The sequence below is a fragment of the Oryzias melastigma genome, linkage group LG22, assembly GCF_002922805.2.
Source record: "Oryzias melastigma strain HK-1 linkage group LG22, ASM292280v2, whole genome shotgun sequence".
In the NCBI taxonomy this organism is placed as follows: domain Eukaryota; kingdom Metazoa; phylum Chordata; class Actinopteri; order Beloniformes; family Adrianichthyidae; genus Oryzias; species Oryzias melastigma.
Genome location: NC_050533.1, coordinates 6,478,363 through 6,503,287, shown reverse-complemented (window position 1 = coordinate 6,503,287; position 24,925 = coordinate 6,478,363). Strand labels below are relative to the sequence as shown.

The 24,925-nt window shown below is 36.5% G+C and overlaps 2 protein-coding genes and 1 long non-coding RNA gene across 4 annotated transcripts; 1 reads left to right on the top strand and 2 right to left on the bottom strand.

The window, feature by feature from the left end:
• The first annotated feature begins 2,338 nt into the window (after nt 1-2,338).
• On the top strand, nt 2,339-4,639 carry LOC112143888 (beta-1,4-galactosyltransferase galt-1-like). The gene is made up of 4 exons (XM_024268123.2): nt 2,339-2,884; nt 3,237-3,567; nt 3,649-3,824; nt 3,915-4,639. Exons 1-4 carry the CDS (start codon nt 2,352-2,354, stop codon nt 4,144-4,146), a joined length of 1,272 nt encoding a protein of 423 aa, XP_024123891.2. The 5' UTR covers nt 2,339-2,351; the 3' UTR covers nt 4,147-4,639.
• LOC112143929 lies at nt 2,602-11,438 on the bottom strand. The gene is made up of 3 exons (XR_002918823.2): nt 11,347-11,438; nt 10,275-10,350; nt 2,602-2,772 (listed from the first exon to the last, which is right to left on the bottom strand). It is a non-coding gene; the product is annotated as an uncharacterized LOC112143929 (long non-coding RNA).
• Nucleotides 11,439-15,451: 4,013 nt separating this feature from the next.
• On the bottom strand, nt 15,452-23,455 carry LOC112143882 (beta-1,4-galactosyltransferase galt-1-like). Of its 2 annotated transcripts, XM_024268113.2 has the most exons (5): nt 23,389-23,455; nt 20,561-21,178; nt 17,510-17,840; nt 17,262-17,437; nt 15,452-17,144 (listed from the first exon to the last, which is right to left on the bottom strand). In XM_024268113.2, coding segments are annotated over exons 1-5 (1,359 nt in total). In that variant the 5' UTR covers nt 23,391-23,455; the 3' UTR covers nt 15,452-16,912. The 2 variants fall into 2 exon arrangements, with proteins under 2 accessions (XP_024123881.1, XP_036065946.1); XM_036210053.1 differs by lacking the exon at nt 23,389-23,455 and having other exon boundaries at nt 20,561-21,235.
• Nucleotides 23,456-24,925: the final 1,470 nt, after the last annotated feature.

Genomic DNA, 24,925 nt, shown 5'->3' with positions numbered 1-24,925 from the left:
AAACAAGATGTTTTTTTTTTTTGTTTTTGTTTTACTTGAGTTCTTTATAAGGAATCAAACCAGTAAGTCTGGTTTGGAAGAGTGAATTGTGTGCTGAGAGAAAATCAAATAAAATACTTTTTTTTAAATGTTAGGATAGTTTTGAAATGAGAATCTGTTGCTGGGGTTGCCGTTTAACAGAAACAAAAAGGCATAATTCTATTTTCGAACAAATTTAGCCATAAAATGAAACAAGCAGAAATAGTTAGAGCAGATCAGGCTACGACAAAAGAAGTTTGACTACATTTAAAACCATATTTGCCTTGTTTACATGAAGTTATTTGACAAACTGCTTCTTTCGGTCTTACGCATGGGCCTACTCAAATATTTATTCAATCATTTCAGATCTAGCAGGTAGACGGGGGTGAGGAGATGCCAGGATTGTTGAAAAATGAATGAAGGCACTTGGCTTATTTTTTGGCTAGTGAGCTGTCCAAGGTGTTAAAACGATCAGAAGAATTTTAAAAAATAATTTTTTTTTTCTTTTCTTTTTTTTTTAAGATTTAAACTGCAATTGTGCATGTGAGGCACCTACTTTTGTTACTTTGTGTTGACCTTTATTTTCTTATTTTAATTTATATAAAGATACGTTACATTTGTTTTTAAGGATGGTCAATTTGTTCCGATTCTGACTGGTAAGAAACAAAAGCATTAAATATGAGGAAGGTACACCCAGCTGAGACTATCAAAGAGGGGGAGGAGAATCGACGGTTAAACGACGATCTACCTGTTCCACGAAACCTATACCTGGCATCAACAAGGGCAGAGCCTCAAGGCTTTATGTAAGTAATTTTTAATCTTCATTTCATTCCAAAAATCACATAAATTTAAATCTTATTTACATTTTAATTATTTCTTTGTAAAAAATGTTATTCTTGTGATTTATTATCGACATTGTAGCTTTTTATTGAATTTAATGTTTCTGCAGCTTTTTAAAATCCTTAATTTTTTGCTCTAAAAAGCAGCTGTAAAAAGAAATTTTCAGTATAATTTTATTCATTAATGTTTTTAATATATATATATATTTATTCTACGTACATCTTAAAAAGTCACAGATTTTATGGGAATTCATTTTAATCCTGCAGCTTTTTAAAATCTTTTTTTTTAATGAATGCTGTTAAAAGTAAGATGTTAAAAAACGAATAAAAAAACAAATTGCTCATCTGTATAATTTTTCTATTTTATTTTTATTTAAAACTTCTTATAAGTAATTTAGATGCATAATTGTATTAATTTACCACAGTAGTTCTGAACAAACTAATTTGATAGATTTTATATGTTTGAATACAGATTGTAAGGACATGTTTTAGTTAAAGATGTTTCAGAACGAAACATTTGAAGAAATTTAAAGCATAAGACAAATTAAATTAATAATTCTTGACATGTACATTATAATTTTCATGTAAAAAAATACCAGAATTTCTTGAAATCCAAGCTAATGATTGAAAATTAATTACTGTGGTAACACAATAAAAAATGTAATGTCCACGTATGTGGGGTTGTCAGGGGTAAAAGAAAAAAACGATGCTGAAAAGTTCCGAAGCCAAAGCAAGTCTGTTTTGTAAAACTAGAAAAATCCGGTTTTTCCTGCTCAGATCAATCTTCTAATGAAACGACACCATTTTGTTTTTCAGTTAGGTTTTGCATTTACTAAAAAAATATGTCAGACACAGTCGCCATTTTTTCCAAAGACAATAAACATGCTGTCACGAACACCTGCAGCTAAATTTTTATTTGTTTTGATTAAGCTTTTAATTTTTGCACAATTTTTTGATATTATGCTACACTACATTTTACTGCTTTTTAAAATATTTCTGAACCTGATAAAATGTAAAAAAAATAGGCAATAAAAGTGTTTTACTGGTTTTATTTTTGGAGAAATTATACTCTATCAATGAAATAATTATTTTGACTGAACAGATTGAATATTTGACAGCTATGTAAGCAAAAGCATTGAGTGGTTGCCATTACCAGATCACTCTCGATATGTACACCTTTGTGCACATGTTCAGTGGGTCAAAATTGTTTAATTATTTTGGGTGAAAAAAGAAGAAAGTGCGGTAAGAACAGACTTCATTCTGAAAGCTTAAGCCATTATGAGCTAAATTTGTGATAAATGGAAAGCTTCTTTTTCTTTTGTTGTCTGTCTTCTGTGCAATATTTCCATTAACAACGTTCAATAATAACCTTAGTGATATTGTTGTTCTGTCTCCCATTTCTACCCCAGGTTGAGAATCGTCATGATTATCAGGACAGGAATCAAAAATTGCCTCTGTAGGAGGAATTTTGTCGTTCTCATCTTTACTGCCATAATGGTCATACTCGTCTACAGCATGACCACAGAAAGAATGACTGCAATCAGGCGTCTAATCTCAAAGATACAAGAAAAGCCAGTTCTTTGCCCAGTACCGATCTCTCAGGAGAGCATCACTCCACTCAAAAACACCAAACACCTCCTGGTGTCAGCTTTCATGGACCGTAGAGTGAAGGGTTTTGACATACGTATCATTGGGATATTCAAAAGAGACTCCATCCATCCTCTTCACTGCTCTTTCTGCTGTGGTAGTGTATTTAATGAAACCACTCCTGCCAAAATTCTCCCACACAGCTATCACTTTAGTTTTCCTTTTGGCGTTGCGGATGTCCTGTGTCCGCTTCCCAAAAACTGTGATGCTTCTCATATCACTCTTCTGACTAATCCTTCAGCTAACGCGTCTGAACACACATTTATTCCTGTAAGAAACAAAAATGAGAAAATAAGGTTCAACTTCACCGTCTGCGTCTCTAACCTGTTTGGAGAATACAACAACGTGCTTCAGTTTGCACAGACTCTGGAAATGCACAAGTAAGACAAACTTGATATCAAACTGTGTTTAAATTCCGCTTGTCTTTGTTTTATAAATTCCTCTGGAATTCTTTATTTTCAGTTCTTGTTTCTGGAATTGAACAGGAGAACTCAAAGAAAATGACTGAATGCAACTCAAGAAAAATCTTTCATATCTAGAAAAAAATGCAATTTTACTCATTTAATTTTATGAGATAAACTTTTCTTTGTGACAAAAACTTCAATAGTTCAAAAGATTTAAATTAAACAACGATCATTAGAGTAATCCATTTATTACCTGAATTGACCTTTAAAATAAAAAAAACAAGCAATCTGATGCTCCAAGGAGTCAATAACTTATTTATGTTTCCAGGTTGCTCGGTGTGGACAGAGTGGTGATCTATAACACCAGCTGTGGTCCAGAACTGGACCGTCTTTTACAAGGTTATATCCAGGAGGGTTTTCTTGAAGTGGTTCCATGGCCCATTGACAAGTTCCTGAAACCGTCTTGGGGCTGGGATATAACAAAATATCCAGGAGACATGCATTACTTTGGACAGATTGCCACCCTTAATGAATGCATGTATCGGTCCATGGCGCGTTCACGCTACGTCCTGTTGAATGATATAGATGAGATCATAACGCCATATAAACATAACAACCTGGTCTCTATGATGAAAACGCTGGAACCAAACTATTCAGATGTGAGTCAACTTAAAAGGAAGAATGTCACCATACGTTTTACGATTCAAATCTTATCTTTGTTCCATATTCTTGTTCTTTAGGTTGGAGAGTTCCTTATTGAGAACCACATCTTTCCAAAAAAGCACTTTGAACCAAGTGGGAGGTTTCATCTTCCCCAGTGGGAGAAAGTTCCAGGAATTAACATTCTGGAGCACATCTACAGAGAAAGCCCTGACAGAACTAAATTCCATCCATACAAATTGATCGTTCAGCCAAGGTACTTACTATTACTAATTATTTACAATATATTATGTTAAAAAAGATAGAAATGATGTAATGAATTAACTCTGATTTATCTGTGTTCCAGGTTGGTGGAGCAGACCTCAGTGCACTTTGTCGTTGAGAAGTTTGGAAAACAGTATAAAGTTCCAATGGACCTCTGTCGTATTATTCACGTTCGTGTAGCCCTTCAAGGACATTTGAAGTTGGAGCAGCTTAATGAAGACAAACGACTTTGGGACTTCCAGGAAAAACTGATTCCTAATGTGGACAAGGCGCTGAAGAGAGCAGGACTGATTCCAGCAGAAGAACAAAACTGATGTCCTTAATATTGTCATGAAAAACACACATTTTGCAAAAACAGTTATTCTATGTCAGATTTCTCACTTTTTTTTACTTGAAGTTAGCACAAAACAAAGGAAAAAGGGAGTAAAAATGTTTACTAAATTAAATAAAGTGGAGGTTGGAATTATTTAGCAGTGCTCAGGCAACTGAATCTAAGAAAATATAATAGAAAACTATGTCTTCAGCTCTATGAATTTTTCCAAAACACTGTGTCTGGGTGTAGGAATTAATGTAAAGCTTTCATTAGATTTTTGAAATGACAAATTGTTCTGCTAAGGAAATGTATATAATGTCACTTGTTTTTTATAAGGTTTTATACCTTGTTAACTTATTTTTTGCCGTCATCAATCAGGGATCTAAATTGTTGCTCAAGAACAAACGTGTTTGTAAGTGATTGTCTGGGAATGTGGCTGTGGACAGGTGACCTCTCCAGTGTGTTCTTGCAATAAAAGGCAGAGGTGGGACCGAGTCATTGTTTTGCAAGTCACAAGTAAGTTAAGTCTTTGTCCTCTAGTCCAAGTTAACTCCAGAGTCAAAAGTCTCAAGTCAAGTCCAAGTCCTACCACTATCAAGTCCTTTCAACAAAAGAGTAATTTCATTTACATAGACCATCTATGCTTTTAGGAACTGTTTTCATTCCTCAAACTGTTGCCATCTTTTAGGGTCCAGAGGACCCCACCCTACATTAAAGTGTTATCCTCCTATGACAAAAGAGGACAAAGGTGGACAGGATTTCATGACTGCCATAAACACCAGTGAAAATTGAACATTATTGAAGAAATAAAATAAAGAGTTCAGTGCGCTGTCTTGTGGTTTCCAGAGAACTCCACTCCCAACGTTAACATGCCTAGGATAGCCCAAGGATTAGGTAAATTGCTTCTGAGCTCACGCACCCACTTCAAAAATCCAAAAGGATTGATCTTTAACGAAAACCCAGTTTACCTCATATGCAATTGTGGTAACCTGGAGATGGCAAGGTAACCAAGATAAAGTCTGGATATTAATTCCCCTAATTAAAGATAAATTATGTGCAGTTAAGTTTGTGGTTGATGAGGAACTGACTCTTTCAGAGTCAGATTCCAGATAGAATGCAAGTGTGCTGGCTGAACTCTATTAAAATACGTAGTTGTACAGTTAGATAAGCTAATTCTTCTTTAACAGACCTGGTAAATCTTCTGTCCATCCTGGGAGAGGAGCTCTCCTTCATACAGGAATCCCTAAGTTTTCCCCTTTTTTCCCTGAATCAGGTTTTTTTAAGGGTGGGATAACCAGTTTTATCTAGTCTGTTTAGTTTTTAACCATTGTTTGTATTTTATGACTGACCTTCTGCTTCTGTAAAATTACTGATGTGAAGCCCAATGAGGCAATTCTTTTGTGATATTGGGGTATATAATTAAATTTGAACTGAAAATTGAATTTACAAACACATGAAAAAAATATATTTACCAATTACTGATTGTGTATACCCCATATCAGCATCTTTTTATAAACATAGTAAAGTGAAGAATATCTAAAGGCACAATCATTGTTCCCCAAAGTTGTTTGGTTCACACCTACTGACTTTGGCAGTTACTCTGTCATGCAAACATTGATCAATGTCTCTCTGCAGCTTTCTCAAGGTCTCAAAGTCAAATTGTGCCTTAAGTCTAAATATGTAATATTTTTAAATCAAAAGTCTATGCATACACACTGACAACTGTTAACAACTTACTACTTTACAAACAAAACCTTGTAGAAGAGACAAAATTCTTTATCTGTGTTTTCACAGGATTCTAGTTAGTCTCTTTTTCCAGGAATAACCTGAAGTCAGTCACTGCCAGTAAAAGTCATTTGAAATTGTCTTGTTGATGTTTTAGGAAAGTTTTATCTTCCCCACATGATCAGTTCAGAGTATTGAAGACATTTCCTCTTGGCAACTCTCCAAAAAATTTCGACTCAGGCAGTTGTGTTTCTCCTTAACTTTTTACAAAAGCACATTTGCCTGGAAAAGCTCTAAAGAAGAACAGAACCAGCTTAATGCGGGCATAGTACCAGTTTAATCGAATTGTATCTTAATATTAATTTTCTTGGTTTTACTATTTTGCATGTTTTTTTTGTTTTTTTTTTAATTATCACTGTTTCTAAATTCTGGTTACGCTGCTTCTCATTGCTTTGAGTTGTTGGAGTTCATTCATGTTCAGGAGGTCTGTCAGGTTCTTGAATGTTAATCTGTTGTTTCCAGTCAGTTGTGACCTTTTTTTGGCACATTTCAGTTCTGGGGCTGCACCAAAATATCAATATTGTGATATAGCACGATATTTAGTCCTGCGATTGATTCCCAATAGGTTCTTACCTAGTATCGGTCTTTTATTTCAGTTTGAAGAGGTTGCAAAACGTTATATTTGTCATCCTTTGGTGAGAAGTTCCTTTGGAGGTAGATAGGGGGGCGTGCGTTGCAAGACTGGCTGTCCCGACCATCAATGTGCCTGGCAGCTACTTGAATTATTCAATGTTTGTTCTATTGTTTAAAACAATATTGCACTTAGCAGTGGCACTTCTATTCATGTTTACTATTGTTAACTTTGAATTATACAGATAATTCGAATTGGTGTCAATGCTTGTCAAAGACAGTATTACTGATTTGCAAAAGTGTATTATTGTTGCACAAAACAAAAATAAAAAGGGATATATTTTCCCCAAAATGATATGTTCTTCTATATAATACAAGTTATTAGAGGTAATTTTTCCCAATTATCGCAGTATCGTGATATGATCAATATCGTGAGCCATGTATTGCGTATCGCAGCGTATCGTGAGGCACCCAGGGATTCCCAACCCTATTCAATCAGTTATATTTATCTTCAGTTACTGTTCCTGAGTCATTAGCTTCTTTATTTAGTCTTCCATCATACATTTCTGGTTTTCCTACCCCTGGGTCCTGACAGAAACTTTATCTTTGTCAGACAGAAACTAATTGTGTTAAAAATAAGTCATATTCTTGGAGTAGGGACATTTGGACCAGAAAACAGGTTTGTCAAGTGGATGAGATTAGCAGAAAAGGCTGGACTAAATGGATCAGCAAACAGAGGAAACAATAATATTAAATGAAGGACAATTAGGAAAAATAGAAAATCAGCAAAATAAACTTGAGCAAAACCATCAATTCCTATGTAAACATTTAATCTTTTAAGAGATTATATGGCTATTTAGAATAAAATGTTCTTACCCTAGAGCAAATTCATTGTAAGCCTGAGAGCTCAAATCCACCAATCTGTTTTTAAAGTTGATGAAGCAGACCTCAGTTCATAAAGTGAGGGCAAATGGAGATGGAAAAACGCGTTCCCAACGTGAGCACGATCCAGAAGAGAGCAGGGTTGATAAACTGAATCTTACTAATTATAATGATAAACATTTGAAAAATTCTTGAGTTTTTTTTCTTTTTCTTTTTAATTGATTCAATTTTCTAAGTAGTAGAAGCCTAGAGCGATGTAGAGACAATAAAGGGTTTTCAGTCTTGTAGGTGGAGGGATAAACCTTCTTAGGGTTTTGCATTAAAAAAAAGGGGTGGAAAATGTTCAGTTAATGTCATGTCAGCAGGTAATCATTTAAATGTCAGTGGTATCAAAATAATTGGCACAAGTATTAAAAATCTCTACGTTTATTTAGAATACTTAATAAGTCTGCACGTTTAAACAAGTTAAAGCAAACAGACGGTTTTTGTTACGCTTTAACTTCTGGTGGAACAGTTCCAAGTCAAGTTTCAGGAGCCTTTTTGTCTCCTTTATTCATTTTTCTGAATTATACCAATGAACTAAAACATACAAATAACATTAAATATGGTATTTTCTTTGCTTTCAGTGTTTTGGTTTAATGCAAACAAAATATTGGGCTTTGAGAAAAAGAAATGTAAGGTCATAAATGCATCATGATGATTCATCCAGCAGTTGTTCTGTGAGCCTTAAGGGGCCTGGAGCCTAATGATGTGATGAAGTTCTCCATTCTCACGTTTTAACTCCTTACTATTTTGTAAGGTAACGCTTAAGGAAATATAATAAATCTTGTGTGGCCACATAAGTAAGCAGCCCGCAGATCCACCATTTCCACGAATGATTGTTATCTTTAACACTGATTCAGTTCGCTGAATTTAAGGGCGTATCCTGAAAGCATTTCCATGTCAGTCACATTCTGTCTCTTTTGTTACAGATCCAAAAAACATATTCTAGCATATTTACTCATAAGTGCCATAAGTCTCCAAATACACATATACAATTATAATATTTAGTCAGAAGCCTGCAGATCCACCATTTCCAAAAACATCCTGATTAATATCTTATTTTGTGGTATAACTGGCACGAGTTCCAAAGATTATATAATTTGTTTACAACTGCACAAATCAACACATTTGAACAAAATAGAATTAAAACAAACGTTACTTTACGCTTTAATTCAGGCAGGAAAATGTCAAGATCCCGTTTGAGGTTTTTGTGCATTTTTTTTTTCTCGTTTATGGTACATTGGCTTGCAATGAAAAAATCCCTTGCAAACTGCATAAAAACAAGTATTATCCTTTCTTTTTGGATTTATTTTAAACAAAACATTGGCTTTTGGAATTTCCATTAAATCACCTTATTTGATGTTAGTGAAAAATGTAATATAACCAAAAAAGGAAGAAAAAGAAAGTATACATTTCAAACCTTCATAAAATATTGATATATTTGTTCAGCTAAACACATTTCATTTCATTTCAATTTTATTTATATAGCCCAAAATCACAAAGAGATTTGCCTCATTGGGCTTCAAAATATAAACAATTGTTAAAAACTAAACAGACTACATAAACTGGTTATCCCTGCCCTTAGACCCTCCCTCCCGGTAAGGAAAAACTCCTAAAAAAACCTGAGTCAGGAAAAAAAGAAGAAACCTTAGGGATTCCCACATGAAGGAGAGATCCTATCCCAGGACGGACAGGCGATACCAGAACAGTTAAAGAAAAATTAGCTTCTACAACTACGAATCTAAGAGTTCATTCAGATAAAGCTGAACATCCAAAAGAGTTTCATCTCGTTATGCTTTTTAAAACAAAACATAATTTATAGGTCTTAAGTTCAGTTTTAGAGCTTATGTTCAAAATTCTACAACTTTTGTGTAAGCTCAACCCCATAATTTAAATGAGTTACTTATGTTTCTCTTAGGATTTATTGACACGTCTGTATCTGATCATGTCAGAAACCCTCATGTGAGTCAGAAGAGAGAACAGGGAGTGGAAAGATTAAGGATGATAAGTTTCCTCTGTGAATCTTGCTGTTTAAATCTACTCATGCAAGACCATTACAGAGTGGGATGACGTCAAAACATTGTCCTGTAAAACATGAACTCTAAAAGACCCATGGACCAGTCTGTCATACTTAATGGGATTGTTTGGATATTCTCATCTGTATCGCAAAGTTAAACAAAAGTAAAATTTTTGTTCAACTTGATTTTTTTTCTAAAATCAGTTTTTTAAATAAAACAAATGATTTTGGCCTCACTTAAGTACACAAAAGGTGAGATTATCAATGTGGGGAATTATCTGTAAACGCACCATCTACCTGATCTATGCCACTTCTAGCCCACATCAATCATTGAGTGTTTACCTATGTTTAATCCTCATTTTAATCTTGAAATTTAAAAGAACTTACAGTTTTGGTAATGAAATCCTTATTTTTTTTGTTTCTTAAACTTGTCCTGTCCAGAAGCTGAGCAAATAAGATGAAGGCCCAAAACCCCTTTTATTTTTATTAATCATATTTGTTTACCTTTCTTGTTTGAATGGACAGAAATAGAACAGAAAAGAAGAGAGTTGGATGTTAGAAATGGGGGTAAGGGTAAAAAAGAAAGAGGGTGAAAAGGGGGTTAAGGAAGTTGGAGGATGAGTAAAAAAAAAAAAAAAGTAGGAGGGGGTAGAATAGCAAAGCAACAGTTGAGATTTATCATCATTACGATCACATGTAGATGTCAGTCAAAGGGGTGGGGCCTTTTCTACAGACATGCTCAAACAATGCAAATATACCCGTTGGCTCTCAAAGTCTTAGCACACATACATGTCAACATATGCGCAGTATAAATGGAGCTCACAAGCACATACCTGGTTGCAGAAAGGAGTGCACAGACAATGACTACTTTCAACCTGAAGGTGCATTCGAAAACTACTCTTGGTTATCCTGTTTTGGACACACAAACACACATATAGAATTGAGCTTCTTCCCACAACTACATGCCTGTAGCTGTGTTTCCATTACACATAGGCAAAAAAATTAAGCAAAATTCTAAATATGTTGAAAAGACTTTATTTTGCAATTAAACTGTTTCCATTATATCATAATTATGCGAAAAGTCATTCAAAAACAAAATGATGGATGTGAACGATACTATGATTTACAGAAAATATGTTACCGACACCAGGACTGAAAGCAACAACATAGATTTTCTGTTGAAAACAAAAGAAAATGCCTGTAGCAATCAACACAAAGTGCTTTTCTTTTGTTATCTAGATTGCATCTCTTTGACAATCACTTATCATAAATCTTTTTTTCATATGTGGAAAATTTTCTTTCAGTGTTTTCAAAACTGCAGTCTCTAAACAAATATCCAACATTAAGTACTCTTTTTTTGCATCAAAAAATTTACAAATACACCTTATTTTTAAAATTTCGTGTATTTATGAATTTTGTATGTTTTTATGGACTAAGAGTCTGCAATTAAAGTTTATCTATCTATCTAATCAGCCTGATCTTAGATTCCCATCATTTTATAATGCACAATTTAAGAAATAGCATTCAACAAACTTAACATGTTACTTGAGTTCACAATGGACAGTATAATCAATTTTAATATAACACTCTTTTAATTTAAACTAAGTAAATTTATAAACTAAAACAGTATAAAATCATTGTAAACCAGTGTTTAACGGTTTACCTGCAAGGTCCTACACGGGGCACACATGATAGCAACACATATAGCCTGCTAGGCAGCGCTCAGGGAAAAGACGCCCAAGGATCACGGCGTAACGCGGCAGCATTTAAGCTAGCTGTCTTTCAAGTTGCCATCCCTTCCGTAAGGTTTATTTACTTTTTTTTCTTCAAAAGTATACTTGAATAATATAAACTGGACATATCTGAAACCAATTAGTCAAAAAAAGTTATTTAAGGTACGCCAACCTTTTGAAAACAGAAGGAAAGGCCAACAGCAATGAACACACGATGCTTCTCTTTTGTCGTCCAGATTGCGTCCCTGGTGCTCGTGCACAAACCCACCGTCAGAAACATCCAGCACATAACGGTCCGCATCAGTTTTGTTCCTACCGTCCTGCATTCATGGAAAAACAAAATCAAACATAAAGCAAAAATTTGCTTTTTATATTTAATTAAAAACGTAGACTATATATTTTTTAAATACTTGAATTTACGTTTGGCACTTCAAACCAACAGTTATGTATTTGTGTTTATCAGTGGCGGGTCGTCAGGGCCTGGAAGGCCTTCTCTGCTGGCCTAAAAATATCAGAATCATAGACTGATATTAATTATTATTTATTTCCGTGAATATGTATTCTATAATTCCAAATGCTCCGTCCTTTCATTGCTGTCTCCCTGGTTGAGCTGCTTCCAGACGTGTATTTTCCTATTTAAGTATTAACCAATCGCATTGCAGTACCATTTGTTGCTAGGGTCAAAGAAATCTGCTCGGAGGCCTTCACAATCAGTTCGGCGGGCCCTATAGCATAAAATAAATGTCGACCAAACTGTTGCTTCAACCAATCAGATTTGGAGTAGACGACACCAAGGCCCTCTAGCAGGGAACGGAAACGTCAGCATTTTCACGCGCTTTGATTGGATAGTCAGAGAGTGTACTAGCTAGCAAACTGCATCTGTAGCGACTCAGCGAGCTGCACAAGCAAACATATCGAGTGGATTTAATAGCTTTACTGCCAAAGCCATTTTCAAGATGGACTTTTCAAGAAAAGCTGGACATTTTTAAGCAAAGTTGGGCAACTCTGAAGCTAGCAAGCCTGTCACAACGGAGAGAAGGATTTTAACGCCACTTTCAGTCTTAACTACGAGCGGTACCTTCATTTCGGGGGCGCGATGAAAGCGCTGAATCCACAAACAGAGGAAACTCATCGCGGAGAGTGACACAGATTTACACTTCCACCTGTCCACTAATGACGTGTTTGGTGGACAAAACAACCTGATCAGTGTGATCGGAGAAGATCAGAAGGGAAGTTATTGAAGCCCTGTTTGTGTCTGTTATGGTGGATGAGACGACAGACGCGAGTAACGCAGCGCATCTCGCTCTGGTTCTGCGTTATGTGACGGACACAGGTGTCGAGGAGCGGCGTGTCGGGTTTGAAGATGTTACCAGTGGAAAGCGTCTCATCGTCTGATTTTTGGTGGAAAATGAATGTCTGGGTAAAGTTGTGGCACAGTTTTGTCTGGCACGGGTAAAGGAGTTCAGTGACACTGTTGAGCGGGAGAGAAGCCGATACGAGGAAATCTACGAGGCCCCTGAACGCGCCGCGAGCGCTCAAAGAGGTCTAGCGCAAAATCCTCGCGCGCACTACCGAAAATATTATTTTCCAGACACAGACCAGATTTCAAGATCACGACCACCAGAGGTTTCAGGAATACCAGAACATTTCCCGCATGCAGCCTTTTCGAGCTTATCACAGCCACGGAACACTTTCCATCTGCGAAACGCACGGATTCTGCACGACAGAGTGATTGAAATCTTCTTGAGGATAGAAAAGATGGATTTTGTGTTTAAACAATCTTGGTTTTTGGTGAGTAAAATTTTACTATATCCCTACATATTATTGAAAATTTATCAGGTTATTTTTAATGCTTTTGGTGTGTGTGTGACAGCTGTACCTGCAGTAGAAGTTTTATTACCATAAAATAGTTAATGAGGGTTGGATTGATTCAGATGGAGCACTACTGAAGGCCTAGGTGTGAAATGCACAGCCCGCCACTGGTGTTTATCTAATATACATTCAAGTTTCAAGCGCTCATCATCATCTATCAAAGAGACATTGCCATCTCATTCAGGCCAAGAGTGGCAAGCTACATGGGGCTGGTACAGATGAGATGATTTTTGGGAAATCGTGGTTTGTGATTTTTACAGGAGCTGTGGATCCAATAAATCTGCATGACATGCTCAACTTTTGATGAGCTGGATTTTTTCTAAATATGTCAATTTCGACACACCTCATAAACCACCTCCTTCAAGAACAAAAACGTTTTTTTTTAATAATACAAGTTTTTTTCTAAATTGTCGTGTTTCCATTAGACGAATTTACTTTCACAAATCCAATTTGCGCAATTTCATTGTCAATGTAAACGTGGCTTTTGACCTTCAGTTGGATTAATCAGTGTTAATGCAAGATAGAAACACTACAATGATACACAAACATGACAGTTTGACCTGTACAGTGTGTTTTACAGTTAATGTTTTACAAGACACTGTTTTGAAGTCAGCCCACTCTATAATTGCCTTTCATGAGTAGATTTAACCCTTGTGCTCTCTTTTGTGGTCCAGATGACCCCACCCTTACATTGATGTGTGATCCCTCCCATGAAAAAGGTGGACAGGATTTTATGTCTGCCGTGGACACCAGTGAAGAAAAAAAATCCTTGAAAAATAATGTTCAGCGCCCTGGTCCAGATGACCCCACTTTTAAGGTAAACATGCCTAGGGTAGCACAAGGGTTACACAATAACTCTCACAGATGAAGTTTGGAAGTTTGTTTTTAATCTCTGGCTTCCTCATTCTCTCTTCTCCCCCTTTTGTCTTCTGGCTTACATGTGGGTTTCTGAGACGCCCAATTAAACCTGTTTGACTTTTGAAAAAATAAACAAAATGCTTTAAATAACATGATCATTGAGATTATGGGTTTGAACACGTGTGACAGTTTAACGTTTTAAACAAGCTTTACAGACAAGATTTTTATAGCGTTTACTTTACTGTACTCTTTATAAACAAAATGTACGATTCTAGAAGGCTTCCAGAGTAAGAATTATTTATATAAAATCATGGCTTTTTTTGTTTGTTTGTTTATTTTTGCAAAACATTACTTTTTTTCAACTGTAGAAGAAAAAACAATTTTTTTTTTTATTATTTTAAACCCTTAAATGCACTTTTGGATAAGTTTAACCAAACAAACATATACACTTTTCTATAATGGTTTGAGGTGGAAAGTTCTTTAGTTTTTTTCTGCAGATTACAACATATTTAATAAACTCAGTGAAAGTTTAAATCTTTTTAAAATTTTGTATTTTGAAATATGTCCCAATCTTTACAAAGTATTTGTGTTTTATATGGTTTATTCTAAGTGATGATTCAAAGCTTCTGAATGCACCAAAAAGTTGGCTATTTATTGAAACTGTAAGATTAATCTTTTTTTAACTGATCCATCAAAAACATATACATTGGTCTGTTTTTTTTTAACTAACTGAAACCAATTTTGATCGAAGGAATACTATTTTGTTTTCTGTTTTTTGCTTAAGCTTTCAGTGAGACATTTTTCTTGCTTCCCTCCGTATGGCTACAAAAGCAACAAGGATCAGGACTAACTCAAAGATAAGTCACAATGTTTGGTCAAATTCAATACAGCAGCTGATTGGCACAGAGGTGATGGGATGATGGTTTGGGCTTGTTTTGAAACACCTGTGTTAAGTCAACTTTGACCTCTGGATTAATGTGATAATGTGTTATAGTGATGAAGTACTAAATATTTTTAACATGTGGTATGAGCCAAATTAGTAATGAATATATACAGTGTTGTTTATTTTTGTTAATTTTCTAATCAATTAAATCTGAAATAGGTTTGATATATGTGTGTTTAGTGCTTTTTTATTTCATTATTCCATTATTTTGATGCTAAACCAATCAAGTAAATGTGAGGCTTTCTGTCCAACAGTAATAACTTACAACAGATTTATGTAACATGAGATTTCTTCGTTCAAAGCCGATTTATAGCAAATTGTCTGAAAGAACAAAAAACCCTTTAAGTTCCTGAATATATAATTGGGTCTACACCAAGGGTCCCCAAACTACGGCCCACGGGCTGGATCCAGCCCTCCTCTAGATTTGGCAGAGACACATAATTTTTTTACATTTTTTTTTTTTTTATCTCAGCGATCAAGACCCACGTAGAACGTGACTTTTTATTCCACCCTGCTGGAGCGTGAACAATGATAGGAGAGGATAGACAATTAATTGGTTTAATTTTTAAGATATTTTAGTTTTACTATTTTTCTGTGAAGATTACAGAAATGAATTATTTAAAATGTGGCTATGTGTGGCTTTCTGGAAAAGCCATATATGTTTATGTTTAGGCTGTGATTGCTGCACTTTTTCTGAGAGCCTTCAAACCAACCCCGGCCCCCCATCAGAGAAGAAAACAGTAATTTGGTCCTCACAAGAAAAAGTTTGGGGAACCCTGGTCTAGACCTTAATAAAAGAGGAAGAATGTGTTTGTTGTTAGATGTTAGAGATGTGAGATGTTAGCGGGAAACGCTCTTAAATCCAGTGAACTGAATCGTTGTTCAAGATACTAATCAGGATGTCTCTGGAAAGGGTGGATCTACAGGCTGCTGACTTATGTGGGCACTAACTAAAAGAAAATCTGTAACAGTCATAAGATGTTTTTAAGTCCTCAAACATTAGCCTTCAGGCACATTAAGGCTATGCAGAGTAACTGCTGCATGAATCACCCGGATGCATTTATGACTTTCTTGCATTTCTTTTTCCCAAAAGCGAATGCTTTGTTTGCATTAAACCAAAACACTGAAAGCAAACACAACACCACTTTTAATGTTTGTATCTAATTGTTCATTAGAATAATACAGGACCATAAACGATGACCAATGAACCATAAACAAGAGAAAAAAAGGCACAAAGCCGAAACGTGACTTTGAACTGTTCCACCATCAATTTAAGGTTAAAAAAACACTCTGTTAGCTTTAACATGCTCAAAGAGATACATTTATTGAGCCATCTAAATAAATTATACAATCTTTGGTACTCATGTCAACTTTTTTTTACAACATAAAAAACCTCCTGGCATGACATGACTAAACATTTTCAACCATTTTCCCTTTCCTTCGCATGCAAAACATTTACCATTTTATCCTTCCACCTACAAGACTAAAAAAGCTTTTATTGACTCTACATCGCTTTAAGCTTCTTCTATTTAGAAAATAGAATAAATCCAACAAAATTTTTAGCAAAGCACACAAAGAGAAAAACCTCCAAATGTTTTCAAATGTTTTTTTTGTTATTGTTGGCAAGATTCAGGGTCTTGTTTATGTTGGCAATCAGTTATATTTTTGTCTCAGTTGTTCCAGGTCTCAGGTCTACTCCACCAACCTGATAGTGAAATTGATTGGATTTTAGCTTTTAGGTTCTACATTTAATTTGCTCTATAAGAACATTTTATTATAAATAATTGGATAATCTCTAAACAGAGAACATATTTAAATGTTTCATGCACCTTGTGGTCCAGACATGGCATAACATAAAAAAGAAAGAAATCCAAATGCCAATAAGTTAGCCTTCAAAGCACCAAAAATACTTCATAAAGCTGCCAAGACAATTAACGGTACAAATTATAGAGGGGTTTATTGTCCTGAATGTAAATAGAAAAATGAAGAATTTAATTTTAGAGTGAATTTAAATTAAAACAAATATGAGCACTTTATCTGGTACATCATTGAATAACTATGTTCTTTAAAGTTTGTTTTGTTCTGGAATCAGTTCTGCTCTCTTCAGCGCCTTGTCCACATTAGGAATCAATTTTTCCTGGAAGTCCCAAAGTCGTTTGTCTTCATTAAGTTCCTCCAACTTCAAATGTCCACGCAGGGCTACACGAACATGAATAATGCGACAGACGTCGAGTGGAACTTTGTAACGTTCTCCAAACTTCCTGAGGACTTCATGCACTGAGGTCTGCTCTATCAACCTGAAACACATAGAAATCAAAACAGTTAATTTATAAGCTTCCTTATATTCAACTTATAACAAAGCACACTGTCTGTTTCAACCAATCATTTTGGTAATATTTGTCTAAAGTAAGTACTTTGGCCTAACGATCATCTTGTGTGGATGGTATACACTTCTGTCAGGGTCTTCTCTGTAGATGTGCTCCAGAATGTTAATTCCTGGAACTTTCTCCCACTGGGGAAGATGAAATCTCCCACTTGGTTCAAAGTGTTTATACGGAAAGATGTGGTTCTCAATAAGGAACTCTCCAACCTAAAGAACAAGAAAATGGATGAGAGTGAACTGTGAAGCACATAGAGATATTTTCCCTTCAAGATGACTTACATTTGGATGTTGTGGTTCCAGCGTGTTCATCAGAGAGACCAGGTCGTCATGTTTATATGGCATTATAATCTCATCTATATCATTCAACAGGACGTAGCGTGAACGCTCCATGGACCGATACATGCATTCATTAAGGGTGACGAGCTGTCCGTAGTATTGCAGGTCTCCTCCATTTACTGTAAATCTCCACCCCCTGGTCAATTTCAGGAATTTGTCTATGGGCCATGGAACCATTTCAACAAAACCCTCCTGGCTGTAACGTTGTAAAAGGCGTTCCAGGTCTGGACCACAGCTGGTGTTATAGATCACCACTCTGTCTACACCAAGCAACCTGAAAACATGAATAAGTTATTGGCTCCGTACATAATAAAACTTAATGATTAAAAAAAGTGCAATTTACTTTTATTAGTAGGGAGCTTTCGTTTGAAAAATTCAAGTTACACTACTCACAATAAGTTCTGGATATTATGAAAAACCTAGTGGCTGTTGTAAAGACAGTGATTGTGTTGCTTAAAAATGAAAGCCCACAAGTGACAGACCACAATAATGACCAATACCGTAGGACCTCTGCAGACAAACATGGTTCTGCAAACGCCACACTGCTGGAGGCCCGTTTACCAAATGTGAGGAATTCTAGGGTTTCCAGACAAACCATTCACAACAGACTCCACCGCTTTGACTTGAATTCCAGACGACCATTGCAGGTGACTTCATTGACACCAAGACATCACCTTGAACGTCTGCAGTGGGCATAATACCATGTGATCTGGATAATACAGCAATAGTCAACCATTCTGTTCACTGATAAGTGTTGGGTTTCTTGCACAGAAATTACGGTTGTCTCTGTTGCTGAAGAAGGTGAGGGCAATACGCAGAGGCAGAGATGGGACCAAGTCATTGTTTTGCAAGTCACAAGTAAGTTTCAAGTCTTTGTCCTCAACTCCAAGACAAGTCCCAGGTAAAGTTACAAGTCAAGACCAACAAGTCTCAAGTTTAGTCCAAGTTCTACTGTGGGCAAAGATGCTCAGGCTTCCTTTTGCCTGGCCACATCCTCCAACTCCTTTAGGGGGACCCCAAGGCGTTCCCAGGCCAGCCGAGAGACATACTCTCTCCAACGTGTTCTGGGTCTTCCCTGGGGCCTCCGCCCAGTGGGACATGCCCAGAACACTTCCCCAGGGAGGCGTCCAGGAGGCATCCGGACTAGATGCTCGAGCCACCTAAACTGGCTAAATTGGATGTGGAGGAGCAGCAGCTTTATTCCAAGCTCTCTGCGGGTGACCAAGCTTCTCACCCTATCTCTGAGAGTGCCCAACCACCCTAAGGAGGAAACTAATTTCAGGTGCTTGTATTCAGGACCTCGTTCTTTCAGTCATGACCCAGAGCTCATGATCATAAAAGAGCATTGGAACGTAGATCGACCGGTAAATTAAGAGCATTGCTTTCTGGCTCAGCTCTCTCCCCACCACAACGGACCGGTACAGCAACAGTATGACAACAGATGCTGCTTCAATCCGCCTGTCAATCTCACGCTCTGATCTTCCCTCACTCTTGAACAATTGACCCCAACACATTTAAACTCCTCACCCTGGGTCAGGATCACTCCTCCCACCCAGAGAGGGCAAACTACCTTTCTCCGGTCGAGAACCAGGGCCTCATCATTGATGTTGCTGACCCTCATGCCACCCACTTAAAACCGCTCTAATGAATTCTGGATGTCCTAGCTCGATGTAGGCATCAAGGAGATTGTTGACTACCTCAATAACTTCAGCTTGGGTGATGGACACCCTCAACCTAAAGTCTTCAGCCCCTGCTTTCTCAAGAGAAGGAATGTCAGCAGCATTGAGGAAATCATCAAAGAATTCCTTCCACCGCCCAACAATGTTCCCAGTCAAAGTCAACAGCTCCCCACCAGCACTGAAAACAGTGTCTGCAGAAAACTACTTTCCCTTTCTGAGGCACCTGGATGTTTCCCAGAATCTCTTCGAGGCCAACTGGTAGTCCTTCTCCAGGACCTCATAGAACTCCTCCCAGGACTGAGTTTTTGCATCCACAGCTGCCTGAGCCGTAGCTCGCTTAGACTGCCAGTACCTGTCAGCTGCTTCTGGAGTTGCACAAGCCAACCAGGATTGATAGGAATCTTTCTTTAGCTTGATGACACCCCTTTCCTCTGATGTCCACCTCAAGGTTTGAGGATTACAGCCATGACAGGCCCCAGAGACCTTGCAACCACAGCTCTAAACAGCAGCAGAGACAATAGAGGTGAAAAATATGGTCCACTCTGATTCAATGCCACCAACCTCCCTTAGTGCCTGCTTAATGCTTTCCCCGGATGAGGTAGTTAAAGGCTTCCCTGATGGAGGCATAAGCCAGGCATTCCCAGCAGACCCTCACAGTATGTTTAGGTCTGCCAAGTCTTTCTGGCCTCCTTCACCACCAGTAAAGGAAGCCAGAAAGACTGGCTATGACTAGAGTCTATCTCGAGTCCAAGCCATGTGACTTGAGTCCACACTTGTGCGCCAAGGTCAACACTGATCCCAGGGTTGGCCTTGGTGGAGGAAGTTCAACAGTCTGGGCAGGCATCATCAGTTAGCACAAAACCTATTTGGTTATTGTAGATGCTCCAGTCACGGCAGGTTCTTATCTCACATAACACATCATCAGCACCCAATTCCACAAGCACACCCCCAACTTTTTGTTCATGACTGATGATACCCCACCACATGGTACCTAAATTGTCTCTTAGACATCAGGATATGTGAATCCCTCATATGCCCCCTTGAGCAGGTCTATCTATTATTGTCTTAAATGTTGGAGTATTATGATCAAATTAAACTTTTAAGTATTCCAGGAGTCATCAGACCAAATAGGAAACTGACTCATGTCAATAACAATCTTCCTAACTTATTGTGAGTAGTGTAACTTTCCTGTTGATGTTTAGTCATTTTCTTAATGAGGTCTCCTGTTCAGCTCCAAAAACAAGAACTAAAGGTAAGAAATTCTAGGTCTTTTCAAGTACATTTCAAACATGGTTCTTTAAATAGTTTGTCTTACTTGTACATTTCCAGAGTCTGTGCAAACTGAAGCACATTGTTGTAATCTCCAAACAGGTTGGAGACGCAGACGGTGAAGTTGAACCTTGTTTTCTCGTTTTTGTTTCTTACAGGAATAAATGTGTGTTCAGACATGTTTTCGGAAGGCTTAGTCAGAAGAGTCACATGAGAAGCATCACAGTTTTTGGGAAGCGGACACAGGACATCTGTAGCAGTGTAAGGATAACCAAAGTTGTCACTGTGTGGGAGAATTTGGGCAGGAGTGGTTTGGTTAAATACACCACCACAGTAGAAAGAGCAGTGAAGAGGTTGGATGGAGTCTCTTTTGAATATGCCAATGATACGTATGTCAAAACCATTCACTCTCCGGTCAATGAAAGCTGACACCAGGAGGTGTTTGGTGTTTTTGATTGGAGTGATGCTCTCCTCAGAGATTGTCACTGGGTAAATGTCTGTTTTTTCTTGTAGCTTTGGGACTGGACTCCTCGCTGTAGTTGTTTCTTCTGTGACCATGCTGTAGAGGAGTATGACCATGACCACAGTAAATATGAGAAGAACAAAATCTCTCTTCCAGAGGCAGGTTGTGTTTCCTGTCTTGAAAATCATGACGATTTCCAACCTGAGGTAGAATTGAAATGGGAGACAAAACAACAATATCACAAAGATGGTTCTTGATGGCCATTAATGAAAATATCGTACAGACCTACATGGATTGGAAAAAATGGAAAAAGAAAATGTCTGTTTTTCTATTTATCACAAGTTTAGCTCATCATTGCTAGAGCTCTCAAAAAAAAGTCTGCTCTCACAACACAACCTTTTTTTTGTTTTGTTTTCAGTCTGAAAAGTCGTCTGACCCACTTAACACGCACACAAAAATGAACACACTAGGAGTGACCTGATGATGGTGTTTTGGTTCTCAATTAATGCTTTTGCTGACTCAGTTGTCAAATGTTTAGTGTTGAGTCATAAATTCTGTTGTCCCTCCCTAAAACATACCAGGTTAAAAATTATATTGACTCTTTTTTTTATCAGGTTCAGAAGAAAAACAAAAACAGTAAAGCCAAACTTTATAAAATGAATAACAATCCATACAATTTATTTTATTTTACTTTACTTTACTTTACTTTATTTTATTTTACAAACCACAAGCCCAACTCCTTCAACCACAGTGTAGACAGGGAGTATTTTGCAATTTCAAAATAAAGTTAACTTCATTATCTCATTTGTTCTTAAAGTCTTTTTTATTGAGTTCTTCAAAGAAGATTTGTCCCTGCATTGATTACACATCATTTTAAACTGCTCTGTTCTTACATTGAATTTACCACACAATAATTACATGAATGACAGGCCAAACGGCTATGAAAGTTGTCACCCTTTTTCCTCATAACTGTTTTGCCTCCAGCAATCGTTTTTCAAAGACAAGAATAAACAAGTATGACTAATTGTGTCAAATTAGATTAAACGCTACACAGCTTCAAAGGGGGGTAAGAAGTCAATCAATAAAGTAAATTTGTTTATAACTGACAACTAAACTATTACAAGATCAAACCTCCAGGCTAAGGTCTATGAAACACTGCAATTTTTATTTTTTTTTTGCTTTCTGTCCAACAGCTGAGCAAACAGAGAAGAGCTGAAGGCCTCTTGTGTTTGACTTATTTTACTGTTACTACCGTTAAAGTACAAAGAGCAAAGATATGTTTGATGAGCATGAATGGTTGAAGTTTGCATCTGCCTGTTTGGATCTTTTACATAGATGTAAAAATTATCCGTATCTGCACAGAAGAGGTTCTGTTTCCTTTGTCTAATAAATCAATTTTTTATAGAGTTTAGTTTTTTAAAAGAAAAAAAGGTAAAGAAAAGAAATGAAAAACAAGCATTAGACTCACTAAAGTCTGAGTCGATAAAATAAAGTAGGCTGTAAAACTAAAAACATTATTAAAAATTTACAGACAAACCGAAAAAGATCTTTGAAAATCTTTTCTGTTTAATCATTTTGGTTTATATGGATCAAGAGATTACCTTTAACAATTCCTCTAATGCTTGTTTATTTTACAAATACCCAGTATGATATTATCCAGCATCTCATGACACTCCATGGAATTAAGTCATACAGCTCGGATTACAAAAGTTGCGATCTTATCTTTGCCCAGATTACGCAACTCTGTAATGCGCAGCTGCAGTTCTATAAAATCACTTTAAAAAAAGAAACCAAGAGAAAGAAAAAAACTTTAAGAGATAAGCTGTGTAAATGTGTATCATGGTCATTTCAAAGTTTTGGTTAACATTTCACTCAGAAGGATGATATTATTCCAGATTTTTGTTTAAGTTTTCACTAGATTCAAGTAAATTAAACTAACTAGATTTCATGTCTTGATGTTGAGAAATATTACGAAAGATTTTTATTTTATTTAAAAGATTAAAAAAATACACTTAATTAAAAATTTTTAAAAGTTTGTTACTGAAAGTGTAGCTGAATATGCCCGAACCATTTCTTTCAAACAGATAAAATCGATTTCATTTTTTGGCACCACACGGAAGCCTGCATTGGTTCAGCAACAAAAACAACTGTTAAATCCTTATGTATCTAAATTAATAAAACATTTTACATTTTTAACACATTATTTACAGTGTTCTTTTAAAACAAAACTAGAAAATGTAAAAGATTGCAGCAGTAACTATCATTTTTAGAAATCCGTGGCTTTTTTGTAGCATAAAAAGACAATAAATCACATTTTTTTAAAAAAAGGTTTTACAAAGAAGGTGTTCAAATTTGATTTCCAAATATTTAAATTTGATTTTAGGAATTAAATAAAAATTCAAATGACTTACATCAACTCTTAAAGGCTTTATCCGTATTGATGTGGACTACAGGTGACGTGGAACAGGTAGATGGTGGTTAGATAGACAGTTCTCCTCCCCCTTCATAGCTGCACCTGTATGTTCCTCCTTCATTGTTTTAGCCAAAATTATTCAAACCAAAGCAATGTTAACACTCTTTATTATACATTTAACATATTTTCAAACAAATAAAAAAGTACAATGAAAAGTAATTTAAGACAATGCCTACATGGGTGTAATTGTAATTTAAATTTTAAACAGAACAAACCACAACAAAAGGAAAAAAGGTTTCATTCTTTTTTTTTTTATCACTTTGATATTGGCCAACGGCACACAGCAATCTTTCCCAAGTCCACAAACCCGACTGACTTGTTTGATCTCTTGAAGTGTTACTGAGAAACATAAAACATGGTTGTCACAAAAAAGGGAGTGAAAGGAAGATAAAGAAAAGGCTGAATGGAAATCTTTGTTTTTTTACATCAGATGATTAATAGAGAGGAAAACACAGGATTTGAAAGGTCAAAGGATTGTGTTTTTTTTTGGTGGGACTTCCTCATCTAACTATTTGTGGTTATGCTGCAGAAGAGTGTGATGACAATGATGTTCTTTATTCATGGCAAATATTCTCAATCAATGTTGAAGGGTGATTTAACAACAAACGGTGCCATTGACCACGTAGAAGTTGGTCAAAGAAAGAAAGGGAGACAATAAACAAAGAGAGAAACAGAAACGTTGTGCAAACACAATCCGAAAGAGATCTGCAACTGCAAAGTTGTTGCTGGAGAGAGTGTGGCCAGACAGTACGACCAGACATTTTCAGACCAATAGTGCTGTGTGGCTTTTAGGGAAGAGATGAAACAGACTTTTGGAAATCAGAGGGGGTTCTTCCAGATATGTGGACAGCTAGAGCTAAAAAGATCAAGAAGATTTGGAGGAAGGTACTGAGAATCTGAAATGAGGAAACGACAATAAGGAGAATTGAAGGTGGAATAGAAAAATTTAATGTGGGGTTCACACTTGAATAGAGACATAAATGGCTTTACTCACTTCTGAGATGACCCAAAGCGCTTTACGGTTACAGTACCATTCACCCATGCACACACATTCACACACCGATGGCGCCAAGGATGTTGAAGTTGGAGATACCAAGATATAGAAGAGGAGGTTCATAGCTGAGGTGAAGGAGGACATGACGGTGGTTGGTGTGACTCTAGGAGAAAATGATCATGGAGATAACTTGATGCTGATAATTTGCTTTTGTGAACATTTCCTTAAGGTTGTTGCTCACATATTTGCTAGAGTTTTTCCCTCAAGTCCATAACTGAGCTTTTATTTTGTTGGCCATGTGTGAAATGTCATAAACTCCAGTGAGCCCTAAGAATGTATAAAACATGTATAAGGCAAAAGGAAACATTAAAGACTATCTCCAAAGAAAACCATGACTTTGGTGTTTGCTTCTTCTTCTTCGTGGTATTTTTCTCATCATGGAGGACATATATAGAGAAAATTGCACCTAAAATTGCGTTTG

Coding starts and splice junctions, on each gene's coding strand:
- LOC112143888 (XM_024268123.2), top strand. CDS start 2,352: ATGGTCATACTCGTCTACAGCATGACCACAGAAAGAATGACTGCAATC. Junction 2,885..3,236: donor CAGACTCTGGAAATGCACAA/GTAAGACAAACT, acceptor TTATGTTTCCAG/GTTGCTCGGTGTGGACAGAG. Junction 3,568..3,648: donor TGGAACCAAACTATTCAGAT/GTGAGTCAACTT, acceptor CTTGTTCTTTAG/GTTGGAGAGTTCCTTATTGA.
- LOC112143882 (XM_024268113.2), bottom strand. Junction 17,841..20,560: donor CAGACTCTGGAAATGTACAA/GTAAGACAAACT, acceptor TCATGTTTTCAG/GTTGCTTGGTGTAGACAGAG. Junction 17,438..17,509: donor TGGAACCACAACATCCAAAT/GTAAGTCATCTT, acceptor CTTGTTCTTTAG/GTTGGAGAGTTCCTTATTGA.